Here is a 16,949-nt window from a genome sequence, read left to right as displayed (position 1 = left end):
TGGAATCAGTGGGGACTGAGTGTTTTACTGGGCTCTCCATGTAAGGTCTAACTGGGACTGGGCAGAAAAGGGGATTCATAAGATGAAAAATAAAGAAGCTGTTCCAGGCACCAATGAATACGAAACATGCTCCAGTTTCCTGGAGGCTGAAAAACACTGATTTATGCTTTATATTTATATACATTCAGTGGCTAGATTATTATAGGCTCCACTTTTACCTCCGAGACCAGAAGCTGTGCTTTCCGGCAAGCCACTGCGCACACCCGCGTTTTACTGAATTGTTATTTTTGTACTCGCGACCTTTCTGTTAACTTTAACGAGGTCATTCTCCTCTGACCTCTCATTAATTAGGTTTGTTGGCCATTGCGATGCCATTGACTATGGAATTGTGCATCACAGTCTTCTCTGTAAACACACTGCGGAGTACGAACCAAGAAATTTTCTGTCATGGCATCAACAATCACACCTTATTCAAAATCTCTTAAATAACACACATTAACCGCAGTAATACCTGAGTCGGAAGGTCAGTGAATCTCTTGACTCCATCTGCTTGCTGCCACATGATTGTTTTCATCCTCCTCCAGAGATTTACTTACTCTCAAGCCCAAACACCCCCCACCCCCACACACACAGTGTAATTACTTCTTTTTGGGGACCGCTCATTCATTTCTATGGGAAAAATGCTAATGCTGACTACAGTATTACAGCCTTAACCCCTATCCAGTCCTAACCATAACCATAAGTAACCAAACAAAATACAAGAGTTTTTGCCTTGCAGTCATGGATTTTTATAAAATAGAGTTTCCCTTAACTGGGGACCAGGAAACTGGTCCCCATAAGGTAAAAAATGGGTATTCATCACGTCGTCCTCACAATGTAACACAGTTGGCTCCCATCCCCCCCTCCAGTTGTCTCCCACTGCACCCCCCCCCCCAGTTGTCTCCCACTCCTCCCCCCAAATACTAACAGCATACCTGTAGCTCATCAGCATGATTTAATCAGAAGGGTATAAAAAGCCTGGTGTCCAGTTACATCCTTGTAAAGTATCACATGTTTCACCAACCTGACTGTTTTGTGCCTGTTTGTTTTGTGCCTGTCCTGCCCCTGTGTGCAACTTTCCTATGTTTCTCTTATTGACTTTCTGACCTTCTGCCAGTGTTTGAACTGCATTTAGATCAAGATTTGAATTTGGTTTCCTTCATCTCCCTGTACCTGCCCAACTGCCTGTTTTGACCAGAATTTTTGCAAATAAAACCATGTTACCACACCACGATCTTACTTTGTCCATCTATCACAGAATACTTTGGCACATAATAGACCTAGCAGAGGTTGAGGCATGACTGAATGGCCAGGAGGAGAATCTGAGCGAGTTGATCCAGTTACTACATGATGGCTTGCAAACCCCAGTCACTCTCTCAGGGCAGACACCTCCTGTGAGCATTTCCAGCTTGTCAGGTCATGGTGCAGTAGCCGCTGTTATTCTCAACATATTACCTTCTGCTGTTTTTATCGCTACCCCTGAAAGGTATGACTGTAATCCTAATAAACACTAGGGCTTCCTCGCACACTGTACTGCATATATTGATCAGCACCCTGCAGTGCTCCGAACCAAATGGAACAAGATCCATCTTCTGTAATCACTTGTCCTATTCAGTGTTGCAGGGGGTCCAGAGCCAATCGCAGAGGCTACAGGCAGAAGGCAGGGTGGAGCACCAACCACTCACAGGGCACACTCACACACCATTCTCTCACACATGGGGAACCGGAGTACCCAGAGGAAACCCCACGATGACACGGGGAGAACATGGAACCATGACGGAAACTTGAACCCTGGTTCCAGAGGTGTGAGGCAACAATGCAAACAACTGCACCGCCGTACCAGGAGAAGATCCATTTCATGATTTCAACATTAATGTGCACTAGACTGAGCTATTGCCCTATGGAATCCGAATGTCCACACAGTATCTTCTGAGACCCAGTTTTGTGCACTTTTTTAATTAAGTTTTTGATCACCCACACAGCTGGAACAGACGTGGGAATCCAGATATGTGAGATACAAAGGCAGAGTGATATGGCAGCAGACTATAGGATGGAATTTCACATTTAAGCAGTGTGAAATGGGTGGAGGAACCTTCCCCGCTCCCTATTTATCACAGTCGACTACATATGAATCTACAGACCAAGCTTACAAATCCAGGTGATATGCACAGCCTGTATCTGTTTAGCCTGATGTCAATCTCTAAAGACCACCTGTTACATGACCGGAGATGTACGCTGACCTCTAACACTGACTCACACGGATCTACCTTAAGACACAGGTAATCTTTGTTGTTAGCCTCCTCAATCCCTGGTCTTGCCCCTAGTAGTTGGAACATGTTTCAGTATCCAGGATGGACCACTAATGTCACCAAGGATCATGTAAGCCAAGTTCTGCACTGACTCCAAGAAAACAACTGCACGCCAAGGCAAAAAAATGTGCATCTCACTAATCCGCCATCTCATTTATAGGTCTGATAGGAGTCTGAATGGATAAAAAGGTATCGTTCATTCACTGCTAGCCTCAATCTTAGACTGTCAAAGTTCTGCAGCAATTCCTAGCCTTTGCAAATCTCTATAAAAAATTCATGGAGAATTTTAGAAAAGTTACCACCCTCACTTATGTGCGCGGCCACTAAGAAGATATTGTGATATGACTCAGCGCTCACTGCCTTCCATCATCTCAAGACTCCACACCCATCCAGAAACAACCTGGCCCAATTCTTCAATTTGGCATGAAGGTAGATGCCTCCAAGGTAGATGTGGGAGTCATTTAATTCCAACACCATGTCTTTCCCTCTAAACTCTTCCCCTGTGCATTGTATGGGGAACATTGAGCTGCTGGCCATCAAACTGACACTTGATGAGTAGGAGCATTCATTGCAAGTGGTAATTTACCTCTTTGTGGTTTTTATAGATCATCAAAACCTGCAACATATCTAAGACGCAAAGACACTAAACCCATGCCCTATTCATCCCTCTATTTTATTTTACAGGATGCAAAATCAGCAATGTAAATGCAATCCCCATCACTGCAGCAGCTCAAGATCCTGCTGTCCCCAAAACCCTCCCATTTGAAGGGAATTCATCGGATTCCCAGCAAGACCCTTTTATCGCTGAACCAAGTCTCCCATAGCCTCCACCTCATAGGACTTGTGTTCCAACCTGGATTTTTCCCCAGCTGCAACAACTGGTGCACAAGTCCGTGGGTGCCAGGCATCCGGGAATCACCCATAAAGCACAGCTTCTATCCCGAATGTTCAGGAGGCCACATCTTCTCCAGAGGACCTAAGGGCTTCTTTGCTGTGTTCAGTCAAAGACTTTTACCTGCAGATATGCTCGAGTTCCTCTGCTAAGTACAATGAATGAACTAGTTAAGCAAGCTAACCTTTAATTGAGTATCATTTAACCGAGTTTTTTTCTTGTTTTTCTTGGATGCTAAAAGACAATATCTTGGACTAAGGACCACAGTTCACACATTATATATGGGAAATATTCAATGGGAATCCATGGCAGTGTGTGTGCTGCGTATCATTCTCAGTCTAATGACCAGATGAAGCGACTGAAACAAAAAATCAGGTTTTCTTTGAGGCAGAGTTTCTCCTCAAGCGAAGTGGATCAGAGCTGCTATCTTTATTGAGCAAAATATGCAGAGCTCACTAGTTTCTACCTCTGTATGCTTAACCATTTCCCAGTGTGTTCTAGGATGCCAGCTCCTTCTACAGTCGGAAAAAGTAGCAGTTTGTACCTTCCAGGGTACCAGTACTTGTCACTGCAGCTGCACCCTGAAGGGTTTCCCAATTGTACCCTAGCTGTAGGTAAACATATTTTTTAACATACAGAAACATACAGGCCTCTGAGGAACGTTTTTGTACCACCAGGGATTCATTACTGTTGTTTGCACCTTTGGGTACCAAACTGTAACAGGGCTGTACCCTTTTCTCTGGCAGAGTATTCCAGTGGGAGATGGAGGCAGATAATGCCCCAGCTGTTGAGTGATTTAAATGAAGTGGCCAGATTTGGAAGAAAGCACATGTTCAACTCCAGAGGGTTGTGGAGATACAGACAGAATATTTTAACCCATTAAAATCAGCTGCATCACCTATTCTTTGCAGTTGCCACCCTGTTTTTATATTTCAACTTCATGCCAAAAATCATTGCTAAAGCTAGTTTTCTACAGTGCAGTGACCCCCATTTTTACCGCTGCTAAACCTTCTCCTCCTCTAGATGCTGGACGAGAATTTGAATACTCAGTTCAGACCATGCTGGACTCCAAGAGTAACAGGGCTCACTTGCAGTACCTGGTGGACTGAGAGGACTATGGTCATTTGTGGGCCTCCCTGTCCCTGATATCCTGTCTGTCACTGCGAATACCCAGCATGCTCTGCCAGATCATCCTGCTCCTCACCGTAGTGGCTGCCCACCTGACTGGTGGTCGAGCACTTCCGGCACCCCCCGTGGAGGTGAGGTACTGTCATTCCCCCCATCAAACCAAGCGTCTACTCTGCCAGGCTCAGGTCGCCTCCCGGTACACCTGTAGCTCATCAACCTGATTTAATTAGCAGGGTTTAAAAGCACCTGGTGTTCAATCACATCTTTACGAAGTAGTGAATGTTTCACCATAGCAAGGGCTTGTTTTGCACTTGCCCTTTGCGGTGTATGACTTCTGCTTGTTCTTCATATTACGGCTCTTCATCCTGTGATTCTGATTTGGTGATTTTCCTGTGTTGCGCTGAGTAACACTGTGTCTGGAATATGGATTTGGGTCAAGATTTAAATTTGCTTGTTTTCACCTGTCATTATCTGCTCGAAGAACTATTGCCTGTTCGATCCAACAATGTTTGCATTGTGAGTTTGGATATGAGACCTCATGCTAATGACCTTGAGTCTAGTCATGTCATTATTAGTCATCTAGATAGACCGTCAGAAAAATTAGTTCAGCCCTGCTACAGTTTTGTTTCTCGAGGTACCAACAACATTAATGTACCACCAATGGTGAAGAAATGTTCCTCGGAGTCCATTTCTGTACCTTAAAAGGTTAATTCACCTAGAGCTAGCGTACAATCGGCTGAGAGTGCAGCCCCAGGGACATGTAATTGCACCCTTAAAGGTACAAATTGGTACTTTTTTCTGACAGTGTATCAATCCTGCTAGTCAATCATGATAGATAGCACATTTGACTGTAAAAGACAAATGGATTAAAAAATACATAAACAAAGAAACAAACATACATTACTAGGTCATCCAGTGCTTCAACACCCCCAAAGAAAACTAATCTTTTGGCTCTTTAATTATAGTTGAAAAACCTCTAACCTTTGGTAGGCCAATGTGCTGTAGCTGTAACTGTAAATGTTATTGTTTTAAGATGTAAATTAGTGTATGTGTGTGTAAGTGTGTGTGTGTGTGTGTATATATATATATATATATATATATATATATATATATATATGCAAAATATTCCAATACTTTCATTAACTCACCAATCCATAAATTGACTGCTGTCTTAAAAGGCTGACCTTGACTGACAATAGGCAAAAAAACCTACTTGAAGAACAGCTGCATTAAGATATTACTGTAATTATATTATGTAGTATTTGTATTATGCAGTACTTTGCAAGTACATATGAAAACCTGGGGTTTAAAGGGAATTTCAAGGTGCAATTAAGATGGCCTCAAATCTCCTTCACCCACCTAACCTTTGTCTTACCATTTGTTTATTTATTTGTATTGTGCTAATGGCCCACATCAGATCAACACCCAACACGAAAGGCATCGCGAAAACGCTTCCCAATACATCGCAGCACTGCCCTCTATAGGTATGACCTGATCCGCCCCCCAACCCCCTCCCACTGAGAAATTGAAAGCTTTGAAGACATAGGAAGACGTATCAAGCTTTAAAATGTGCAACCCCCTAATCAGCTGATTTTACTTGGTTTATTCTACTATTACATTGTGATGGCTCGGATAAAGCAATACATATATAAATATAGATGTCTGCAGATATACTTAAAAAACTGGACCTAACGGTTGGCTGGAATAAAATGACAGATCTGTGTGCACAGCGATGCCACCCGTAGCACGCGCAGGATTTTGGGGGACAGCCTCCCAAGCCGGTTCAAACATTTGTCATTTTTTTTTTCTTTTTCAACGGAGCACGACGTCGGTTTATAAATAAATGATGCATGGATTTCTTGTTTACTTCGGTGAACACTATAGTCCTTTGTTTCGTAAAACTTGATTTTGTGCATTTTTATGGAAGAAAAACAGTATGCGCTCTACCGGGTCCGCCGTCACGTTTGCCAGCGTGAATGAGTCGATTCAGCGGCCGAAGAGCTGCGAAAGTCTTACTTTAAGGATTTCACAGTCGGGCAAAGGACAGCAGAAACAGCAAGTAAAGATGGGCAGGAATCACTGTGATACTTATTTTTTTACATTAAGGAAGTCCGACCTGGTAAGAATTCGACATTTTGTACTTATAGTTGTCTTGTTTGTGCGTTTCGGAAAATAAATGATTTCCTCTTATGGTGCTTAAATGTATCACACGGATCAGACAGGCACCGGATCACACGGAATAGTGCAAATACACATATATGAAAAAGGGAAACCATTTCGTTTTCGTTCGATTGCACTCAGAAGAGCAACGGAATGGTATGAAATTCTATGGCCTTTGAATAATCTACCAGATTCGTAATTTATGTCCGGTTGTTTGGAAGTCCTCTGATGATCACAATTTTTAAAAAGCATTTCTCTATTTAGGCTTGGAAACAATTTCGTTTATCAAAGAAAACTAAGAAGTTATTCACAGTTCATTTTCTATGCAGAAAAAAATACTGGGAGTAATAGTTTAGAGGGGAAATGTTCATATATATATATATATATATATATATATATATATATATATATATATATATATATATATATATATAGCGGGGTTCTAAGCGATTGGCAGGTTGGCATAACACTGAGGTGAGTAAGTCTGAATAATTTTGCCATCGTCTCAGCTAGACGATGCGCGTCATGTTTCATGGATTCTGCAGAAAAAGCTTTTTGAGACTAAAACGGAGTCGTTTGCCTGGGATGAAGGGAGAAGGAGAGAGAGGGAGGAAAGGGGGAGTGTGTGATAGAGGATAGGAGCGGAGGAGAGAATCTGTGTAAATCAAAAGATTCTTCGACACAAACCGGATATGCTACAGAGAAAAGGCTCTGATATACTTTTATTTTTCCTCATCATTATGAAATGCTGGACGTTAAATCAGTGACGTGGCCCATTCACGTGTGACTCTAATCAAGTCGGCTGCTTATTTATTTCTTGTCTTATTTATTTATTTGCTGAGGGATGATGGGCTGTGACTATCGCCGCTGTTGCGATCAGCATTTCTAGTCTTGCGAGGTTGGCGATGAACATTTCCCATGATAAATGCACCGGCTTACGATCCTTTGATACGCAAATATTACAATATTTTCGAAGAAATCGGTTGATATACAGGAGTTGCGATACTATTTTCAAGTCATCGGATATGCAGGGTGAGTAAAGAGAACATATATGGGAGATTATTATGGATTTATTTATTTGTTTTATTTTGTGGATTGGATTTTCTTTTTCTGACTGCGGCGCTGCTTATATTGAAGGGACACATTAAAATACGGCTTTACTAATATTACGCCTACTTCTGTTTATACGTGTGTATGTGTACGAATCGGTAAAGTACGCCTGTGTTCGCAGATACAGAAATGGATTTAAACGTAATATATTCCTGCTTATATATTAAGTTATTTAACGCGTTAATTAATGAAATACTGTGTACTCCATTTAGTTTGTGATCATGACATATTACCCGGTTTGCAGTTGGTTGAACTGCCGTTCGGTGCAGCGCAAAAAATACAATAATTCTTATTTCGGATCTTTATCCCGCATTTTAGTTGTTCATGCAAACTGCTTAGTTCCCAGTAATGTCTAGCAGTACATGGGCTTGTATGTTCAGGGCGCTGTGTGTAGCCTATTCCGGGGCCATGTTACAGGCTGCTCACTGTACAGATAGCCTACATACTTCGCCAAGATGTTAAAGGATCGAAGAATCGTGACCAGATCCGGAAAAGGGGCTTTTCTTTTTAATATTACAATTTGTAAGTTGTTATTACATCAAAACCTGCGATGTGCGCTGTATTTTATTTTTAATATTTATGGATTTACAATGACAATGCATTGCGTTAGTTTCCTGTAGTACTGTTTGCATATAGTTAATTTTGTTTGTGTCCTTGTATGATTCTTAAACAGAAAATATTTCCGTTTTTTTTCTAGATGAAACTACATATTTCTACTGCAGAAATTTAGCCGTCCTTTTTTGTGAAAATGCATATCTGGATATTGAAAATCATCTTATCTGTTGCCACCTCTCTGAGCTTCGTTCAGATGTATGACGGTTATGGAGAGATTTGTAAAAACCTTTGTACCTGTGAAGAGAAAGAAGGGATTCTGACTGTGAGCTGTGAGAACAGAGGAATTGTCAGACTGTCTGAAATAAGCCCAGTGCATTTTCCAATGTATCATCTGTTACTGACAGGAAATCTCTTGAAAAGACTCTCTGCTAATGACTTTATCAATTATACTGGTGTAACAATTTTGCATTTAGGTAACAATGACATCTCAGAAGTTGAAACTGGAGCATTCAATGGACTTCAAGGATTAAGGAGACTACATCTTAACAATAACAAGATAGATCTTCTGAGGGATGATACCTTTCTTGGCCTTGAGAATCTGGAATATCTGCAGATTGATTACAATTACATCACTAATATAGAATCTAATGCATTTAGCAAACTGAATACTTTAGAAGTGCTCATTCTGAATGACAATTTATTGTCTGCTCTGCCCACCAACATATTCCGATATGTACCTTTGACTCACCTTGATCTGAGGGGAAATCGGTTGAAAATGTTCCCTTATGTGGGGCTTTTGGAACACATGGACAAAGTTGTGGAAATACGACTGGAAGAGAATCCATGGAACTGCTCATGTGAGCTTATTGCTCTGAAGGCTTGGTTGGAGAGCATTGCTTACACCGCACTAGTTGGGGAGGTTGTTTGCGATTCACCTTTCCGGCTGCACGGGAGAGACCTGGACGAGGTCTCCAAGCAGGAGTTATGTCCCAGGAGAGCCATTTCTGAGTACGACATGCGGCCCCAGCCACCCTTGAGCACGATTGGATACTTCCAAACCACCCCTGTTGCTGTGACTGCCTCTGTCACCTCATCTGCAGTGTTACGGTCATCGTCAAGGCCGACAAAGGGCACCCGCCAATCAAGCAAATCAAGGTCAAAACCCACGTCTCGCATTCCGTATAATTATGGTCCAATAATTGCTTATCAGACAAAATCTCCAGTGCCTTTGGACTGCCCTACTGCCTGCTCATGTAATTTACAAATATCTGACCTCGGACTGAATGTTAACTGCCAGGAGAGGAAGATTGAGAGCATCTCTGACTTGAAGCCGAAACCATACAATCCGAAAAAGATGTACCTCACTGGGAATTACATCCCTGTCGTACGCAGACCTGATTTCATAGAAGCCACCGGATTAGATTTGCTTCACCTTGGTAACAATCGGATAGCCCACATACATGACAGAGCCTTTGGGGATTTAACAAACTTGCGTAGGCTGTACTTGAACGGCAATTTAATTGAGCGCCTCACAGCGGATATGTTTTATGGGTTGCAAAGCCTGCAGTACTTGTATTTAGAATACAACGTGATCAGAGAAATTGTGTCAGGCACCTTTCAGTATGTGCCCAAACTCCAGCTGCTTTTCCTCAATAACAACGTTCTAAAAACCTTACCTGCAGGCATTTTTACCGGTTTAAATCTAGCTAGACTTAATCTTCGCAGCAATCATTTCCAGAATCTTCCTGTGAGTGGTGTGTTAGATCAGCTGAAATCACTGGTACAGATAGATCTGTATGAGAACCCGTGGGATTGTTCCTGTGATGTGGTGGGCATGAAGATCTGGCTGGAGCAGCTCAATACGGGCACTGTTGTTAATGACGTGATATGTGGATCTCCAAAGAGACTGTCTGGGGAGGATATGCGATCCATCCGATTGGATCTCCTGTGTCCCGATTACTCTGATGTCATTGCCTCCACAGTGCCTCCATCTGAAGACTCATTTGCAGACATCTCCACAACCGTAGAAAGTACCCTGAGATACAAAAAACCATCCAACACGGTGCCGCTCTCCGTCCTGATTCTCAGCCTCCTCCTGGTGTTTATATTATCTGTTTTCATCGCCGCGGGGTTGTTTGTCCTTGTCATGAAGCGACGTAAAAAGACTCAAAATGACCGGACCAGCAACAATAACTCTGACGTCAGCTCCTTTAATCTGCAGTACAGCCTCTATAGTAATAGGTCCGGCCCAAAAGTGAAAAACCCAGCAGGGCATGTTTATGAGTATATTCCACACACAATGGGCCATATGTGCAAAAACCCCATTTACAGGTCCCGAGAAGGCAATGCCGTGGAGGATTATAGAGACTTGCACGAGTTAAAAGTGACATATAAAAATAATGCTGATGAAGACAGGGATAGTGATCTGAGAAGTACCACTTACAGCGTGAGTACAATAGAACCGCGAGAGAACCCATCCCCCGTGCAAGATGCTGATAATTTTTTCAAAGGTATTCTTGATGCCGACAAACAGTCGCCGTCTGGAAATGCGTTTGAATACAAGTTTAGCGGACCAGCGCCGTACATTTACACCCCGAACTACGAAGTCAGGCGACAGTTTTTGCACCCAGAAAGGGTACAAGAGACGGTTCTGTACAGCACAGCACCAAGTACTGTGTACGTGGAGCCCAGCAGAAACAAATATTTGGAACTAAAAGCTAAACTCCAAGCTGAGCCGGACTACCTCGAAGTTCTTGAGAAACAGACAACATTCAGCCAGTTTTGAAATGCTGTATATATCAAATAGTATTTTCCTTTCCAGTGTGATTCTCGTTGGAAAATGCCTTGGCACAAACTTTAAAGATCGGTGAAGGGAGTGTGCCGGACTACACAATGATTATTTTTAAAAATGCATTACATTACATATGTAAAATGCTCTACATTCTACTTGATGAATATATGGGTTGTGATCTGCAACTGATGATACTTTTTCATTATAAAAAAAAAACAATAATAAATGTTTATTAAATACAAATTATTGTAGATACAGGTAATTTTACCCAAATGCATTGCAATGAGTATAACCACACATATATTGTGAATCACATATGTTTATAATTCTCATTCTGATTAAACATAATATAACAGTACATTTTACTGTACATTTTGGTTCTTCCCTGTAAGTAAATATTTATTGTCATACTTACCTGAAATCTGTCATGTACCATCACAAATTTTTATCTGTTTCTTTAAGATTTTTTTTTAACCTTGGTTATATAGGTCACATGTCATGGATACCTGTAAAATTCTGTTTTGTCTTTTCAGATCATTTACTGTAGTTTATATATTCACCTTAACTTTGTCGTTCGCAAACCCTGGTGTAAGAAAAAAAAAAATCCATGTTCCATAAATAAAACGTAGTTTGGGAGGTTTCAGCATTTTTGGAAACAGAAGGAGAAGTTTCTCATAAACGAATGAGAATAAATTGTATTTTCATTGCTATTGACTTTTTAAACATTTCAAATCTTAAATAATAATGTCATAATTATGTTGTCTAATGCTTATATTTTAACATATCATCTATTTTGATACAAGGATTAGTGATGCCTTTTCTTTCATTAGTTTTATTTTTCCTTTACTACTTTCACCGAAATGTGTTAACAAAAGCCGATGTATGATGTCTGGTTACTATGAACATGTATGTGTAAATGGACATTTATTCATTTCCCTAGTGGCAGCGGCTGTTCTTGGGGTGACAGTGAAGTATCCTATGAATGTTCATTACGTGTCACCAACAAATTATTTCCATCGATGGTTTTTGGTCCCACCCGAATCTAATCATTTCGGTTTCCAGTCTCTAGATAAAGCAAACACTCATATGCATTGCTGCAGGGGGAGAATTGTCAAGTCTGTATAGATGAGCCAGTGTCATTCATGAATTTTCTGTGTCTCAATCTTGATTGATAACCCTTACTTCAAGTAGTACAGCCAATTCTTCATTCAGAAGAGGTTTGTTCTCAATGTCAAGAAAGGATCCCAACTTGCTCAGCCGAAGCCTGACATGGATACAGTGCTCATCATATACCCTCCACCTCTTATTCGTGCAAACTATTGTAAAAATACAGTGTAATTAGGAAAATCTTAACTTTGATTAGACTGGGTCTTTAAATGTACTTCTCTAATCATTCTGTAATTACAGAGGTTTATTGCACATATTAACTTATTGAATATACTTTTACCATAATTACTAAAAGCGATACAGTGGTTTTCAAATGATATAGTGCTGTATTTGGTCTAGCTACATGTGTCATTCCATACTTTGTTTAATTAAAAAAACAGAAATTAAGTTAAAATAGTTTGTTTCAGTTGACATGCAATAGAGAATGTTGAGCATTTTTTTAACCATTTTTTATCTCCTGGTTAATGATCACTAAAAGAGTCGAACAATGTCCCTGTATGTATTTGTTTGGAGAGTGTGTAGATAATGTGTGTGCACCTGTGTGTGTGTGTGTGTGTGTGCACCTGTGTGTGTGTGTGTGTGTGTGTGTTGTACTTATTTCATTGTGGGAACATAACTTTTTAAGTTTATAAGTTTTTTAACATTTTTTTCAGTATCTACAATGATAACTGCAAATTTATAAACATCTGGGACCAACATCAAAAAACTAAAAATGCCACAAGTCTTTTATTTTGTTTGTATTTTGTTTAGTTACTTATGGTTAAGGTTAGGGCTGGGTAGGGGTTAGGGCTGTCATTGCTGGGATTAGGGTTTTGCCCATAGAAATGAATGGACAGTCCCCACAAAGATATGAATACAAATGTGTGTGTGTGTGTGTGTTTTACTGTAATGTTCCGATGCAACAGTCATATCCTACTTAATTCTAGAAAAATATCTGCTTAAATGAGAATATGCCATTTTCTTTCAATTTCAAATATCCAGAGAGTGTGGCTTGTCTACTGTTGTATGAAGATATTCATCTCATACAACTGTGGCGATATAACTCTTATGCAAATATCCATGGTCGAAATAACAATAGGTTGTCAGCCTTCAGGACTTGGAAATTACATGCGAACTCTGCATAGTACAAAACTCTCAAACGTCTTGTGATCTTTGCGATTCTTGGGGGCAAAACAATCTATGTGCCTGTTTTTTTTTAAGAACATTAATACCTGCTGGTGTGTGTGTGTGTGTGTGTGCGTGTGTGTGTGTATGTGTGTGCGCGTTCCCATAACCCATACGCATAGGACATTGATTTTTAGGATTAATTGTTAGTATCTGAACATTAATCTGTCCTTATGTATGACTATGGGTTAGGCTTAAGGGAAATTAAAGAATATTCTAATTGTACTCCCCATTTAAGTGAAGGAATATACTAAATTTATCACTTATTTGTCAAAGATAGCAAGCATTTTTCAGTTCAGGGGAGATTTACGGGTCCCTGGGCTGATTTTGTGGGCTTCCTAGCAGGTATATTTATATACTGATGTTACCCTGACCAGAATGATTGCTTTAAATCTTGTGGAATAATTAACATACTCTCCCCGGTTCTTCATTACACAGATAATCACCAAATCAGAGAAGATTTACTGTGTTAGAGACTGCAACAGGACATTTAATGTTCTGTCATGTCATTTCATATATAATTGTGAGGACAGTGGAAAAGGCAGATATCATAAGTCAAAGGAAATTAGAATACAGTGAGTTAGCCCAGCCTTGCACTTCCAGGTCAAGGTTCATGGCAGCCATTTCATTGGACTGGAGATGGGGCGGAGCTTTGTACAGATATGCTTTGGCAAGAAACTGATTATCAGTAATAACCTCCCTTTACAGTAATGATTATTATTGTATAAGAATGTCTCAATAAACGTTACACATGGAGAGTATTCAAAATCTTAAAAATCCTAGTTTTGGTCTAGTATTATTGATTGTTTTACTTTCTGCCGTGAGTAGGTTTGTGGATACCGCTCTGAAAAAAATACATTTAACCTTTTTTTGTATTATTCTTTATTAACTTCAGTGTGTTATTGCATTACTCTTTCATATGCAGACCTACAGTAACCCTGTCATTTGATAAATGGAAACAACAGTGTCACCCGCTCCAGTCATACCTCGGGTTGTTTGCACCAAACAACAAGTTGATGTATTGCTTCCTTGAGTGTGTCAAGTAACCTATCTGCATCTCTGCACTGTGATTTACATCCACCTTTCCCAGCAGATGCAAAGTCACTCCAGTTAAAGCAGAGGCAGTGAAATAAAAGGCTTTTGATATCTGAAAGAGACCAGCTCTATCAGTGATGCTTACATGCAGCTGTAGAACATTGAGGAACTAATGTAATAAGCAGAGGAATTATGTAGAAAATGAAATAGGTGGCTGCATTGTTGTTGATGTTTTCTGTGTAAACGTAGACATCTCACTTCCTTTGCAATGTAAAGCTATATAATAATAATAATAAAAATGGTAACAACACATGCTGCCATTATTATTATTATTATTATTATTATTATTATTATTATTAGCCCATGCAGAATGCAATGTTTAATATGATTTTCGTGAGCACGACTCATGGCTTCCTAAGGAGAACATCTTCTTGTTCAGGCAGACTTTAAAAATAAAACTGCATAATTTACCGCAGTAGGTGAGAGAGAACCAGCGTCTTGTGGCAAAAGATGATTGCTTTTTTTTCAGGGGAAGATTCAATCCGTACATGAGACTGCCTATCACTGTTTTTTAAGTGTTCACAGTTTGGAACAACACGGCTTTAGCTGGGGCTGTTCGTCGGCTGTATTCAGATAAGCAGGCACTCTGCGTGCCTCATTTGTGAACACAATTCTCAAAGCACAATGAGACGCCATTTGTATTTTCAAATAAAGTTTCCAGAACGAATCTGTTTTTGTTCTGTGCATTTGGGATTTAGTCCTTATTGATAGTACATGAAAATAACAGCAGCAAAATGACTTTGCACTGGACTGTGCACTGGTGAAGAGGCTTTAGGCAACGGTATGATGGATGGATGGATGTATGCATGCATGCAAATGTGATGTCAAGATGCTGTTTATTAAGGGTACAGCAAGTAAAATGGTAACTATCATTTTTTTCTCTATTTCCCACTGGGGTCTTGACTTACTACCATAATAATTATTATTTACCCAATTTCTGCTTTTTCTCATTAGTTTCCCATTATTGTATGTTCACTGGTCAATGAATTTAGGAAACGTGCTTCATAAGTAATGCATATAACACAAATTATACTGAACTGGATCTGAGTTAAAAAATGTTTGGTGACAAATGTTTTCAGGTATTGCTAAGACAATTCAAAATGCATTGGAGTAGCCTTTCAAAATGGAGATACTGATTTTCAATGTGTGTATATGCTTTATGGACAAAGTAAGCTGTGCCTGTAATACATATCATTTTATCATTTATTCTGCATGAGACACCCACCCCCACTGCATTCGCGTCATCTATAGCGTCACGGTAACCATTGTGCTTCATAGTATAATGATCAACAAACATACTGCATAAGGTTCATAAGATTGTTAAAAAAGATTACATGATCCCAGTACGTTACACGATTAGCAGTCTTTTAATAAAATGTTATATTAGTGTATAGATACTGACGGGCTTATCAGCCTGACAAATATGATTTTACTGTTAGTAATATTGTTTCAGTTTTCTTAATATAGCATACATTTTATGTTCTGTTTGCAAAAGAATATGATAAATGATCCCTAGAAGAACATGTTATTTTACCCATAAGTGTACAATTAAATCATTTTCAAGCTACTATTACTGTGCAAAATCCTAAAACTGAGTGTTGTGAGATTTTCAGGACACGTGTGTTGTAGACATGCAGGGTGAATTACAGACTGTACAATACAAGCCCAGGTGATGATAAATATTCAGTATTGATTTATAGTCAACTAAATATCCATGATAGTGGACACACATTGTTTTAGCAGATAATTTTGTTTTAAGAAATTAAAAGAAAAGCTGTAAGACATTTGTGTACTTGCTGACATGGCCTTTATAAGGCCATAGTGTTTCTGTTAATTTATTGAATTTATTTTTTTATTAAATTTTTTTCTTACATAATGCTGCTGTGTATTGATGAATCATTATGCTACTTAAGTATCACAGCTTCCTTTAATAATCGCCATGAAAAGATTTCAGGTAATTATAGCATGTTTTTAATCATAAAATGCAGGTATACTCTATTAATATAATGCAGTCATTAAACATGTTTCAATGTGAAATTCAAACCAATGATTACTAGCCTTAGCGAGAAAGCATTTTAATATATTCATATTTTATTATTTTTTCCACTTTCCAGCTCATGAATAGTTTGCCTAGTAGCCAAAAGTAAATAAATTTAACATGAATAACATTGTAATTCAGCATCATATTATATATATTTCTAAATGCGGTACTTCAAATTTTTGCATTCGCATTTTAATAATGCATCAAGGCAGACAAGCGCAGTGTGATTTTATTCTGCGTTGGAAGCAGTGAGCCTAATGCATTCATCCCTGGCAGTCCATACAACATGTTCTCCTCATGTGTCCTGCATAGATTCTTGACTGAAAGCGTTCCCTGTAAAACAAACCCTTTTATTTGTCAGACAGTGTCTTGTTAATTGATCCCTTCTTAAGTTTTAGTTTTACGGAATGTACCTTATCAGAAACAGGTTATAATTATAAACCATTGCTGATCTAGGGCTAAGCATTCTACTATTTTTTTATTTAATTACCGGTAGTT

At 39.5% G+C, this 16,949-nt stretch overlaps 1 protein-coding gene across 3 annotated transcripts; it reads left to right on the top strand.

Moving 5' to 3' along the window:
- The first annotated feature begins 5,981 nt into the window (after nucleotides 1–5,981).
- LOC125710237 (SLIT and NTRK-like protein 5) lies at nucleotides 5,982–11,919 on the top strand. Of its 3 annotated transcripts, none has more exons than XM_048979771.1 (2): nucleotides 5,982–6,487; nucleotides 8,336–11,919. In XM_048979771.1, the coding sequence occupies exon 2, from the start codon at nucleotides 8,387–8,389 to the stop codon at nucleotides 10,976–10,978; it is 2,592 nt and encodes an 863-aa protein (XP_048835728.1). In that variant the 5' UTR covers nucleotides 5,982–6,487; nucleotides 8,336–8,386; the 3' UTR covers nucleotides 10,979–11,919. The 3 variants fall into 3 exon arrangements, with proteins under 3 accessions (XP_048835728.1, XP_048835726.1, XP_048835729.1); XM_048979769.1 differs by lacking the exon at nucleotides 5,982–6,487 and adding an exon at nucleotides 7,156–7,560; XM_048979772.1 differs by lacking the exon at nucleotides 5,982–6,487 and adding an exon at nucleotides 8,099–8,160.
- Nucleotides 11,920–16,949: the final 5,030 nt, after the last annotated feature.

Source organism: Brienomyrus brachyistius, chromosome 16, assembly GCF_023856365.1.
Source record: "Brienomyrus brachyistius isolate T26 chromosome 16, BBRACH_0.4, whole genome shotgun sequence".
In the NCBI taxonomy this organism is placed as follows: domain Eukaryota; kingdom Metazoa; phylum Chordata; class Actinopteri; order Osteoglossiformes; family Mormyridae; genus Brienomyrus; species Brienomyrus brachyistius.
Note: the sequence above shows the minus strand (reverse complement) of the source record. Positions and strands in the feature narration are given on the sequence as shown.